The sequence below is a fragment of the Mastomys coucha genome, unplaced genomic scaffold (genome assembly GCF_008632895.1).
Source record: "Mastomys coucha isolate ucsf_1 unplaced genomic scaffold, UCSF_Mcou_1 pScaffold18, whole genome shotgun sequence".
Lineage (NCBI taxonomy): Eukaryota > Metazoa > Chordata > Mammalia > Rodentia > Muridae > Mastomys > Mastomys coucha.
The window spans coordinates 88,735,084-88,748,874 of record NW_022196900.1 but is presented as its reverse complement, the minus strand read 5'-3'; the positions used below and the strand labels follow the sequence as shown (position 1 = coordinate 88,748,874).

General features: G+C 43.9%; 1 protein-coding gene across 1 annotated transcript in view; it reads left to right on the top strand.

Annotated features, from left to right (window-relative positions):
• Phactr4 (phosphatase and actin regulator 4) overlaps positions 1-13,791 on the top strand; it is a 79,554-nt gene that overhangs the window by 9,609 nt on the left and 56,154 nt on the right. Inside the window, exon 2 of the mRNA XM_031378923.1 lies at positions 4,276-4,305. Within this exon, the coding sequence (XP_031234783.1) occupies positions 4,290-4,305 (16 nt within the window). The 5' untranslated portion in view covers positions 4,276-4,289. The remainder of the gene's footprint in view (positions 1-4,275; positions 4,306-13,791) is intronic.

Here is a 13,791-nt window from a genome sequence, read left to right as displayed (position 1 = left end):
TTTTTGAGACAGGGTTTCTCTGTATAGCCCTGGCTGTCCTGTAACTCAGTCTATAGTCCAGGCTGGCCTCGAACTCAGAAATTCCCCTGCCTCTTCCTCCCAAGTGCTGGGATTAAAGGTATGCACCACCACCGCCCAGCTCTATCTAACTCTTAACTCACAGAGCTCGGACTGCCTCTGCTTCCTGACTGGTGGGCCCAATTCAGCTATTTTGACTGCTTTTTTCCTGCCTAATTACAACCCATACTTTCCTATTTATTTGTTGACTCTCTTGCCTTTTAGACCCCTTTCCTTTGGCTTTACACACATACACACAGGGATATATGATGATCTGGCAGCCCTGGAATGAACTTCCCTTGCTGCGGGTTTCTTTTGGTCTTGCTTTGGTGGCTCTCTTGGGCTAAACTTGTAAAGTATGTGTTCTTTGTTCTATGTACCAACTTCAGTCTGCACTTGTTTGACTTAGTGGTTAAATGATGGTTAGACAGAGATTTCCCTAAGTGCTGTGAACTAGTAAGTTTTGCAGCTTTTTCCTAGGACCTCTGATGAGGACCTTACTGCGCATAACATGGCAGTGGTAGGTGCACACAGAGCAGGGGAAGATCAGGCTCAGGCCTTTATAATAGCTTGCCCTCTCAAAAACTTAACACTTCCTTCAAAGTACCTAAGTGCTCTCTCTCCATTAGGTCCTAGCTCTTAAAGACTCAGTTTCCTAGCACCAGCACCCTGGGGACAAGGTTCTTAACTCATCTAAGCCACAACAGGCTTCAGCTCAGATATCTTGATTCCATACGCTAAAATCTCATTCTTTCCCATTCAGGGCCCTATAGCACACACGGGATGGTGCACCACAGCACACACGGGATGGTGCACCACAGCACACACGGGATGGTGCACCACAGCACACACAGGAGGGTGCACCACAGCACACATGGGATGGTGCACCACAGCACACACAGCACACACAGGATGAACCACAGCACACACGGGATGGTGCACCACAGCACACACAGGATGGACCACAGCACACATAGGTTTTTTGAGACAGAGTTTCTCTGTGTAGCCCTGGCTGTCCTGGAACTCACTCTGTAGACCAGGCTGGCCTCAAACTCAGAAATCAGCGTGCCTGTGCCTCCCAAGTGCTGGGATTAAAGGCGTGTGCCACCACCGCCCGGCGCTTTCTGCCATCTTGCTGCAAGAGAGATGAACTTTGGAGGTTACTTTGAGGCTTTCCTTGTCTGTCTATGTGCTGACCGTTAATCTCTCTTAACCTGTTTGTTTTCTTTTTGTGTCATAGTGGTTGAGCTTGGCAGTAATTTCTCAATTCCACTGTCATTATAGCTGCTGTTTTCTTGTCTTCCAGTCAAGACATTCGTTCCCATAACACCACCCGCTACTGCTGAGACTCTAAGAGTTGGAGCAGCAGCACTTGTGCCAGGGGAAATCTGTGCTGTGCATTTGACCCTGTCTCTGCCCTGCCTTGTAGTCTACTCCAAAACCCCATCTTAATCCCAGTTCTCTCTGCTCATAACTGACTCCAGTTTGCTGATCGGGGACGTGCTTAGGACAGGACCATAGAGAGACTGGCTAGGAAACTGGCCTAGGCACATAGCTAGATGAGACGGATTTGACCCTCAAGAAGTTGAGTAAATATTTATAGTCAGTCAAAATTCTAGCTTGGAGACCTTAGGTTGGAGACCTTTAATGCGTACTCAAGAGGCAGAGATAGGAGCATCTCCATAAATTGGCAAGCCAGCTACAAAGTGAAACCCTGTCTTAAAAAACAATAGCAAAAATTGTTTTAAAAACTTTTTTCTGGCTGGGCAGTGGTGGCGCATGCTTTAATCCCAGCACTTGGGAGGCAGAGACAGACGGATTTCAGAGTTCGAGGCCAGCCTGGTATAACAGAGTGAGATCCAGGACAGCCAGGGCTACATAAAGAAACCCTGTCTTGAAAAATCAAAACCAAAACCAAAAAAATAAAAACAAAACTTTTTTTCTGGGGGCTGGAGAGATGGCTCAGCAGTTAAGAGTACTGACTACTCTTCCAGAGGTCCTGGGTTCAATTCCCAGCAACCGCATGGTGGCTCACAAACATCTGTAATGGGAATCCAGTGCCCTCTTCTGGGATGTCTGAAGACAGAGAACTCATATACATAAAATAAATATATAAATCTTTAAAAAACAAAATAATATAAAGCATTTTTCTGTTGTTTTATTTTCATACGTGAATGGCCTAAATTTAGATTCCTGTACCTAAAAAAATAATTTCTGGGCTGGTGGCTCAGAGTGATGGGCTGGGCCATCGAGTGATGGCTCAGCGGGTAAGAGCACTGACTGCGCTTCCAAAGGTCCTGAATTCAAATCCCAGCAACCACATGGTGGCTCACAATCACCTGTAATGAAATCCGACGCCCTCTTCCAGGGCGTCTGAAGACAGCTGCAGTAAATTATGCTGGAGGAGCGGGACCAGAGCTAGAGGGGCCGGCAGAGGTCCTGAGTTCAACAGCAGCCTCACACATGATGGCTCATGGTCATCTGTACAGCTACAGAGTACTCATACACATAGAATAAATAAATAAATCTTTAAAAAAAAAAGATGATTTCTTCTATAAAATTACTTCCCTCCCTAAAGATATCCTTTTTATCTCTTCTCAGATATGCATATATTGTTATTTATGTAATTAACTTTTGAGGAAGGGCCTTTTTATTATGTAGCTCTGGCTATTTGGAACTCAGTATGTAGATCAGGCTGGCCTCAAACTCAGAGATCCCCCTGTCTCTACCTCTCAAGGGTTGGGGTTAAAGGGATGTGCCACATGACAGGTTTGGTTTTGATTTACACAAAACTTTGCCCTTTTCTTTACATACCATTGAATGCAAGGTGGAGATTCAACGTGTTGTAGGAGACTGAGGATAATATATTTAAAAATGAAAGGTAGTGAGATCTTGTCTCAAAAAAAGCAGGAAACAAACACACACAAAAAGAGGAAATTAGACTTAGATTTTTCTCGATATTTTAGTTTGTTATGCTTATGTCCCAGTAATACCCCTTAAAACTCCCAGAAGACAATGTTCTTTTTTTTTTTTTTTTTGGTTTTTGGAGGCAGCAATGTTCATTTTTAAAATAATTATTTTTTTAATTAATTAATTTATTTATTATATGTAAGTACACTGTAGCTGTCTTCAGACACCCCAGAAGAGGGCACCAGATCTCATTACAGATGGTTGTGAGCCACCATATGGTTGCTGGGATTTGAACTTATGACCTTCGGAAGAGCAGTCGGCACTCTTAACTGCTGAGCCATCTCTCCAGTCCCTAAAATAATTCTTTATCATTCTGCGTGTGCGTGTGAGTGATTGTGGGAGTGTGGGCTCGCATGCATGGCACAGTGTCCGTATGAAAGTCAAGAACTGTCAATTCTTCTCTTCGTTTTGTTGGTGGTAGTTTTGGTTTTTTATGTATGAGTGCACTGTTGCTGTCTTTAGACAAACCAGCAGAGGGAATCAGATCCCATTACAGATGGTTGTGAGTCACTATGTGGTTGCCCAAGACCTCTGGAAGAGCAGTCAGTGTTCTTTTTTTTTTTTTTTTTCTTGGTTTTTTGAGACAGGGTTTCTCTGTATAGCCCTGGCTGTCCTGGAACTCACTCTGTAGACCAGGCTGGCCTCGAACTCAGAAATCCACCTGCCTCTGCCTCCCAAGTGCTGGGATTAAAGGCGTGCGCCACCACCGCCCGGCGCAGTCAGTGTTCTTAACTGCTGAGCCATCTCTCCAGCCTCTGTTGTTGTTTTTGAGACAGGATTTCTCTGTGTAGACCTGGCTGTCTTGTAACTCAGATATTTTCCTGCCTTTGCCTCTTGAGTATTGGCATTAAAGACACGAACCACTAGCTACCTCCTGGCCTTCCTCCTGCCTTGTTTCTGCTGGGCTACATACCCCAGCTAGCTGGCTCAGGAGGGCCCAGGTGATTTTCTTGTCTCTGTCCACATTTCACCTTAGGAGTGCAGAGGTCATAGATGCGTGCCACCAGGTCTGGCATTTTCCACGGGTTTCAGGGATGGAACCGAGGTCGTCAAGCTTGTATAGTAGCTGCTTTCATTTGCTGAACCTTCTCACCACGCTCCAGTTACAGTGTTCTATTTAATAAGTTACATTTTTCAATAATGCTTAGATACTGATTAAAGGCTTAGTGAGTTGGGTTTATTTCAGAGAAACTTACACGTTGGTAAATTTGATGTTTTCAGTGGTGTATTTCCCTTTTCTGTTTTCAGGAACTCCTCGTGGCATGGAAGATCCCTTTGGTGAGTATAGCCTGTTCTTTTATGGACGCTTGTCCTTACCTGTTGTAGCTTCCAGTGCATCGTCTCCCAGGACGCTGAAGTACAACAGCGCCTCTCAGACTTCGTGCTCTTAGCATCCGTTCATACTCTTGTCTGTCAGCTTTTGTTCTTTATTTTATTTTTAGTTTTTGCTTTTGAGATGGGATCTCTCTACCTAGTCCTGGGAGCTCATGTAAACCAGTCTGCCTCAAACTCACAGAGTTCCTCCTGCCTCTGCTACCACCCACAGCACTAGGGTTTTGGTGTACTTAGCTTTATTTTATATGCATTGGTGTGAGGGTGTCAGAGCCCCTGGAACTGGAGTTACAGACAGTTGGGAGCTACTTGTGTCCTCCGGCAGAGCAGCCAGTGCTCTTAACCACTGAGCCATCTGTCTCTTCGGCTCCATTTGTTTTGCTTTTCTTGAGACAGGATCTCACTGTGGCTCCAGCTGGCTTGGAACTCATATGTAGACCCAGTTAGTCTTGAACTTTCAGTGACCCCTGCCATTGCCTCCTGGGTGTGTGATAGTGCTGGACTGCAGTCATACTTTTAACACAGTTCAGGGTCCTAATGAGTTTCTGCTTGCTGGCGTTTGCTACATTACAAATTAGATGTAAGGGACTGGAAAGATGATTCTGTGGTTAGGAGAGACACATACTTCATGTGTATGTGCAGACATTGTAAAACAAGCCATGTCCCCAGCCCTTAGGAAGAATGTTGGAGATATTAATTTAGTTTATTTTCTTCTGATATGACAGGCTGAACTTTTTTTAAAATTTATTTTATGTATATGAGTGCACTGTAGCTGTCTTCAGACACACCAGAAGAGGGTATCAGATCCCATTACAGATGGTTGTGAGGCACCATGTGGTTGCTGGGATTTGAACTCAGGACCCCTGGAAGAGCAATCAGTGCTCTTTTTTTTTTTTTTTTTTTAAAGATTTATTTTATTCTATTTTATGTGTATGAGTACACTGTAGCTGTACAGATGGCCGTGAGCCATCATGTGTGTGGCTGCTGGGAATTGAACTCAGGACCTCTGCCAGCCCCGGTCACTCCGGCGTAATTTGCTGCAGCTGTCTTCAGACGCACCAGAAGAGGGCGTCCGATCTCATTATGGGTGGTTGTGAGCCACCATGTGGTTGCTGGGATCCGAACTCAGGACCTTCGGAAGAGCAGTCAGTGCTCTTACCTGCTGAGCCATCTCACCAGCCCGCAATCAGTGCTCTTAACCGCTGAGCTATCTCTCTAGCCCGAAGCTGAACTTTCTGACCTGGTAGCCATAATCATGAAGTTCAGGTTATATTTTTGGCCTTAATTGAGACATTTGTTTGTTTGTTTGTTTGTTTGTTTTTCTGGTTTTAATGAGCCTAGGTGTTAAGCATGTTTTTATAGAAGTATAGTTAGCTCATCGGGAGATCTTTACTTTGAACACTAGAGGGCAGACAGCACCTTGTTAATAAACCTAATTTTGTCATCAAGTTATTCTTGAAATTATTTTGAGGATTGGAAAGATTGAACTTATTTTCATAGCACAGTGACTGTTCCTAAAGATAGTGTTGCTAGAATAAGCTGCAGACAGTGAGATGTGATCCTGCATTGGGACATGCATCGGGGAGGCCATCCTCCAGAGGTTAGAGGACCACACCTACATTATATGAAGTCTTTTCAAAGAACAGGGAAGATGAGAGGAAGGGAGGGAGGGAGGATGGAAGGAAGGAAGGAAGGAAGGGAGGGAGGGAGGGAGGGAGGAAGGAAGGAAGGAAGGGAGGGAGAACAAAACAAAAGTTAAGTGAGACAAGAATGGCCATGGCTGGACAGTGTGTGTAACGCTAAAGATTTCTACTACAGTTGGGTTTGGATATCCCTAATCTCAAATTTGTAATGGGGCTGGAGAGATGGCTCTGAGGTTAAGAACACTGGCTGCTCTTACAGAGCACCTGGGCTTGAGTTCCAGTGACTCAACCCTCTGCAATTCCAGTTCCAGGGGCTCCAGTGCCCTCTTCGTGTGACTGAGGACACTGTGTACACATTGTGCATAGACGTGCACGTTAAATAGAATAAAATTTGTAATTTTACAAAGTCTGAAAGTCTTTAAATGCTAATATAATTGGAAAATTCTGCCTGCCTGAGTGAGAATGGGGTGAATCACAATCTGAAAACAAATATAAGAATGTTATATAAAATTACCTTTGGCCTATAAGTTGTATATGACATGTAAATGAATTTCACATTTAACTTATGGGTTTTTTCATATTTATTTTAATAACTTTTGTGTGTATATGTTCAGTACAGCAGCATAGAGGTGAGAGGACAACTTTCAAGTCTCTCCTTCTATCACATGGGGTGTGGGGACCAAACTCCGGTAGTATCCTTACCAACTGAGCCATTGAGATACAACTCCCTCCTACCCACTTTTGGGACAGGATCTCACTGTGCATCCCTGGACGGCCTGGAACTCACTGTGTAGACCAGGATGGCCAAGAATACCACTTTCCTTGGTTTGATGGTCCTTTTAAAGTAGTTTTGAGACAGGATCTTATGCAACCCAATCTGGCTGGCCTTAAACTTACTATAAAGTGAATTAAAAATGAGTTTGAGGACTACAAGTGTGTGCCACAACTGGTTTTATGCAATGCTGGGGACTGAACCCAATCCTTGTACATGCTAGGCCAGTACTCCCTGAACTGAGCTATATCCTCTAGAGCCTTCCCCCGACCACATCCCCAGACAGTTTCTTTGTATAGTCCTCACTGTCCTAGAACTTGCTTTGTAGACCAGTCTGATCTTGAACTCAGAGATCCAACTGCCTCTGTCTCCTAAGTATTGGGACTAAATGTATGCACCACCACCTTCTGGCTGGTAATACTTTGTTTTTTGTTTTTGTTTTTATTGGTTTTTTGAGACAGGGTTTCTCTGTGTAGCCCTGGCTGTCCTGGAACTCATTCTGTAGACCAGGCTGGTGTCGGACTCAGAAATCCACCTGCCTCTGCCTCCCAAGTGCTGGGATTAAAGGCGTGTGCCACCACCACCCGGCTGGTAATACTATTTTTAAAAATTAATATTGGGGCTTGCAAGATGGCTCAGCAGATAAGAGCACTGACTGCTCTTCCAAAGGTCCTGAGTTCAAATCCCACAACCACATGGTGGCTCACAACCATCTGTAATGAGATCTGACACCCTCTTCTGGTGCATCTGAAGTCAGCTATAGTATACTTACATATAATAATAAATAAATCTTTAAAAAAATTAATATTATTTTAAGTACATAAGTGCTTTGCCTACATTATATATATGCACCGTGTGTGCTTGTTGCCTACTGAGGTCACAAGGAGCATTGGGTTCATGGGTCTGGAGTGGTTGTGAGCCACCATGTATGTGTGCTGAGAATTGAATCCCAGTCTTCTGCAAGAACATGTACTCTTAACTAACTCTCCAGCCCGTTATACTTATTTTTAATTTATTAAAATTGCATCATTTAAAAAATGTAAGAAACCATTTGTTAGTGTAGTGAGCAATTTATTTGCTAAACAAATAAGGTCAGTTTTCTTTTAGTTTAGTTTATTTAGTATGGAAGACTAAAGTTATTATAGAATAAAGTGGGGTGCCCTTGAGGGATGAGAGTGACAGTGGCCCGAGAGTCTATTGTATCATGTCATGTCTAATTTTGTTTTTGAGACTAGGTCTCTAGGCTGTCTGCCTCCCAAGTGCTAGGCGTGCACTGCCACACCCGGCTCTTACTGTGACTACATTTACAAGGACTGAGGATGTTGCAGAGCTTTTGGGTTTGCTGTATTTTCTTGCCTCTATCTCAGCAGCACTCAACCCATGGGTCGAGACCCCTTTTGGGTCACATATCAGATATCCTTCGTATCAGAGATTTACATTATGATTCGTAACAGTAGCAAGATTACAGTAGGAAGTAGCAACAAAATAATTTTTACAATTTTGAAGTTTTATCCAATTATTTAAAATAATTTTATTTTATTATTATTATGAGGAACTGTGCTGAAGGTTCTCAGCATTAGGAAGGGTGAGAACCACTCTCAATCTTATCAAGAGGATTTATTAACTGGCCATGCTCCTAGCTAGTGTGTCTTGTTTTAAAGTTGATGGGAAATTTTTTATGATGTTATCTTAACACTGGAAGCTAAAAGTATGTCAGCAATACAGTCCTTCCCTTCTGTTTAAAAGGAGGAGGAGGAGGCATGAGTTTGGGTTAGTCGCAGTCCTTCAGGCGTGGGAGATAAAATTCCTCTAAGATTAAATGAGACTAAAAGGAATGATAGTTCATCTTTCTCTTGTAGTGTTTACTTTTTCCTTAAAGCTCTAAGAATAATATATGCCTGCTTGTTGGTTCACACCTGTCATCCCAGCATTCTGAAGACTGAGGCAAGAGGATTGTCACTAGTTTGATGCCACCTTGAGATAAATAATTAATTCCAGTACAGCCTGGGCTACAGATTGATTCTCCATATCAAAAAACAAGATAGATAGGTGGTTGGCTGGAGAGAGAGAGAGAGAGAGAGAGAGAGAGAGAGAGAGAGAGAGAGAGAGAGAGAGAGAGAGAGAGAGAAAGAGAGGAAAAGAGAGAGGAAAAGAGGGGGGGCGGGCAGGCAGGCAGGCAGGCTTGGGGGATGGTTCTGTTGGTAAAGCACTCCTAGAACTCACTTGAAAATGGTAGGCATCGCGATGAGTGATTGTACCCCAGTGCTGGGGAGACGGAAGCAGGTTGATCCTTGGGGCCTCCCTGGCTACCCAGGCTAGCCTAATTGATGAGATGGATGGTGTTCTGGACAATGGTATGTATATGAGATTGTCCGTGGGTCTCTTCATGAATCTGCATAAACATGTACTCACATAGGCATGTGCACCTATACATAAATACATATAGGAGCACATGAAAAATTGCTCCTAATAAGTAATGAATTAAGTAGAAAATAAAATTTTCTTAGAATTTTTTTGTTTGGGTGTTGTTTTGGTTTTGAGGCTAAGGATTTATTTTGTCTATGTGGCTGTTTTGTCTGCATATATGTGTGCCCACCACAGACATGCCTGGTACTCTCAGAGGCCAGAAGATGGCGTCATCTTCTGGGACTGGAGTTACAGATGGTTGTAAGCTGCCATGTGGGTGCTGGGAATTGAGCTCCAGTCCTCTAGAAGAGCAACCAGTGGTCTTAACTGCTGAGCCATCTCTCCAGTTCTAAAGAGACATTCTTTAAAAGATGAGTAGTTTGACTTAGTACAGAACATACAAAGGTATGTGCCATCGGCTTCTGCTTATAATCTCATTACACATTCACAGAATGTGCTTTAGTATTGTTACAATGAAGGCTAGTTAGAACCCTAACCTCAATCAAGTGGTAATGGTGGGTTGTTGAACACTCACTTAACTGACTGGGTTTATTAATTCTTTCAACAGATTTTAGTTGGCACACTGCCCCAGCTGCCTTGAAGGGAAAAGGAAAAGAATAGGGTAGTGTTTCAGGGGCCTGGGGATAACTCCGTGGGTAAGGTGCTCGATGCACAAGCATACAAGCATGAGTTCAGATCTTCAGCACCATCTAATAGCCATCTGCAGTGGCCTGTGTAATCCCAGGGCTGGCCAGGTGGAGACAGGCTGATCTCTTGGCCTTGCTAGCCATCCAGTATAGCTAAGTCAGCAAGTTCTAGCTTTAGCGTGAGACCTTCTTTTATTTTTTTTATTTTCATTTTTTTAAAGATTTATTTATTTATTATATGTTAAGTACACTGTAGCTGTCTTCAGACGCACCAGAAGAGGGCATCAGATCTCATTACGGGTGGTTGTGAGCCACCATGTGGTTGCTGGGATTTGAACTCATGACCTTCCGAAGAGCAGTCGGTGCTCTTCCCCACTGAGCCATCTCACCAGCCCGAGACCTTCTTTTAAAAGATCAATTGTAGTGTGATTGAGAAAAATACCCAGCACTGACTATGGCCTGCACACATATGTCCATATGCACTTGGATCCAGAATGCACACACAGAGAAGATACAACTTAAGGTCTTAAGAGATCTGGACTTTTTTTGTTTGTGTTTGTTTGTTTATTTATTTATTTATTTATTTTTGTTTTTTGAGACAGGGTTTCTCTGTGTAGCTCTGGCTGTCCTGGAACTCACTCTGTAGACCAGGCTGGCCTCGAACTCAGAAATCTGCCTGCCTCTGCCTCCCAAGTGCTGGGATTAAAGGCGTACACCACCACTGCCTGGCTGTGTTTATTTTTTGAGCTAGGGTTTCTCTGTGTATCCCTGGCTGTCCCATTACAGATGGTTGTGAGCCACCATGGGCTTGCTGGGAATTGGGCTCAGGACCTCTGGAAGAGCAGTCAGTGCTCTTACCCGCTGAGCCATCTCTCCAGCCCCTAAAGTTAACCTTCTATATAAATAAAAGTAGTCATGAGGCTAGAGAATTAGCTCAGTTGGTGAAGACTTACTTTAAACTCTCTGAATCTATGCAAAAGAGCCAGGTGTGATAGCTTGCTGTTATAACCCTGGCACTGGAGAGGTGGGAATAGGCAGATCCTGAGGCTCTCTGGCCAGCCAACCTAGCCTAACTGGGAAATCCAGGCCCCAGTGAGAGATCTTGCCTCAAAAAATAAGGTGGGGAGTGATGGTAGAAGACACCCAACATCTCCCTCTGTCTTCTGTATACCTGCTTCATATGCACATGGGTAAATTAGTAAGCTTCTGTGAAAACTAATTTACAATAACATACAACTCATGGAAACTAATTCATAATAACATGTCTCACGTGGACGCTAATTTATAATAACACATAAAGCACACGTAGCAAGATTATGTTGTTTTTTCATTCCTTTTTAACACCTGATCTGTTATTATTATGTGTTTATAATTTCTAGGCCTATGCACATTTCATAATTTAAGTCCACATAACTCAAGTGAGCCTGGAGTTGATTCTCTCCTTTTCCCAAATGTGTCCTGGGGATGAGAGTCAGTCAGCTAGCTCATCAGCCTTCTGAACAAAGCCCTTTTACCCAGTAAGCCAACTACTGGTCCCCAAATATTTCTTGAATGCCATAGTATACTGTATACTATGCTATTTTATGAGGCTGTCAAGACAGTCCCCATTTTACTTACTTATTTATTATCTTGAAAGATAAGGTGGAGCCAGGTGGTGGTGGCTCACGCCTTTAATCCCAGCACTTGGGAGGCAGAGGCAGGTGGATTTCTGAGTTCGAGGCCAGCCTGGTCTACAGAGTGAGTTCCAGGATAGCCAGGGCTACACAGAGAAACCCTGTCTCGAAAAACCAAAAAAGAAAAAAAAAAAGAAAGATAGGGTGGCACTTACTTCCATGCAGTCCAGGCTGCTCTTGAACCAGCAGCAAGCAGTCTTCCTGCCTCAACATGGCATTAGACAGAACCACCACTCCCAGCCGCAATGTCTACTGTCAACGAATGTACAGTTCAACAAGAAAGTGACGAGGAAAGAGCTGACTACAGCAGAGGTTGCACGTGCAGCTGAAGGCAGAGGCACATTCTTCATAACTGTGGTCACACAGATGAGTATCTCATGCAGTCTCAGGAATGAGAAGGTTCAAGGAAGGAACGTGCACTGGAGGTCGAAGACTGGCTGTTGGACAGATCAGAAAGAAAAGATGGGGAGAGTGGCTGGGTGTAACTCACCAGGAGGAATGTGTCGCAGCTCAGAACTCCGAGGGTCACCAGCACCAAAGATGAGGGTAGATGTGGGAGAGTTATGAAAATCAGGCACAAGGTCACGTCCTCCGAATGCTTGATTCTCATGCCTCAGGTGTGCAAGTTCCTGGAGTATATAGACTGCTATATGCTATATAGTATATTACGGGCTACCTGCTCATGCACACTGAGCTACCAGGGCTGTATACTTATATTCTAGAGGTCACTGTTGGCAGAAGCCGCACATGTCTAACCTAAGTCATGAAAGGCTGAAGCTAGAGAACTGAGAGTGTCTTGGGAGAAATTATTAAATGGATTAGAAAGGGGCCGGAGCTTGGGCTGCCAGCACAGTGGTAGAGCACTTGCCTAGCATTCACAAGGGCATGCACTTGATCTCCAGCACCGGAAGGTAATTGGTTGTAGCCAGTGTGAGCATGGGGTTAATGTGTGTGTGATCTCAGTCCTGGGAGGATTGACAGTGCAGGGCCTTCCTGGGCTGAAAGGGACAGAACCAAAACCAGCTTGAGATTATTGTCCCAAATACACACAGAGACACTGAGTTCTAAAGCACTGCACACATTTTGTTGAACCTAGAGTTTATAGAAAGCTTTTTGTATAAGAAAAAGAAAATTTGAGCCAAATCAGTAAATCCTGAAAGAATTTCCTTATCAGCTGGGGTTGCAGCTCAGCTGGTAGATGGTCTGCTCTTACACCATGCATACTGAGATGTGAAAGGCCAGCCTCAGCTTCTTAGGTACTCTGAGGACAGTCTGGGAGACTTTAAGAAGGAAAAAAATGGGCTGGAGAGATGGCTCAGTGGTTAAGAGCACTGACTGCACTTCCAGAGGTCCTGAGTTCAATTCCCAGCAACCACATGGTGGCTCACAACCATCTGTAATGAGATCCAGTGCCCTCTTCTGGTGTGTCTGAAGACAGCGACAGTATACTCATTTAAATAAAATAAATAGATCTTTAAAAAGAAGGAGGGGGAGGGGAAAGAGGTATGTCCACTTTACTCTCCCACATCACTGCAATTCAACACATTTGTTTTTAGTGGTAATTGCTCTTCTTGTGACTAAAGGAGCACTTTAAGGAGGAAAGCTTGGCTTTGGTTGACAGTTTCAGTGGGGTCCGCCCTGGTGGGCGAGAGGCCCTGGGGAGTATGAAGTGGTCGCTAGGTATCTCAGCTGGGAAGCATGGAAGGACGAGTGCTGCCACTCTATTGTTCGAGGAGGTCGGGCCTGGTTGTCCAGGACCTCTCTGTGTAGACCAGGCTAGCCCCAAATTCCCAGGTACCTACCTGCCTCTGCCTTCTGAGTGTGGTAATTAAAGGTGTAAATCATCATACCTGGAGCTTTCACTTTAAAACAAATGTGCAGAGCTGAGGAGGTAGCTCAAACGTTAAGGCACTAGCTGTTCTTCCAGAGGATCCAGGTTCAATTCCCCGCACCCACATAGCAGCTCACAAGTATCGGTATCTCCAGTTCCAGGGGATCTGATATTTTCACACCAATATATATAAAATCAAGTTAAATTAAGAGGGTTTTTTGTTTGTTTGTTTGTTTGTTTTGTCTTTTGTTTTTGAGACAGTATTTTTCTATGCAGCCTTGGCTGTCCTGGAACTTACTCTGTAGACCAGGCTGGTCTTGAACTCAGAGATCTGCCTCCTGAGTCCTGAGATTAAAGGTGTGTGCCAACTACTGCCTAGCTTGCTTGCTTGCTTTTCTTTCTTTCTTTCTTTCTTTCTTTCTTTCTTTCTTTCTTTCTTTCTTCCTTTCTTCCTTTCTTT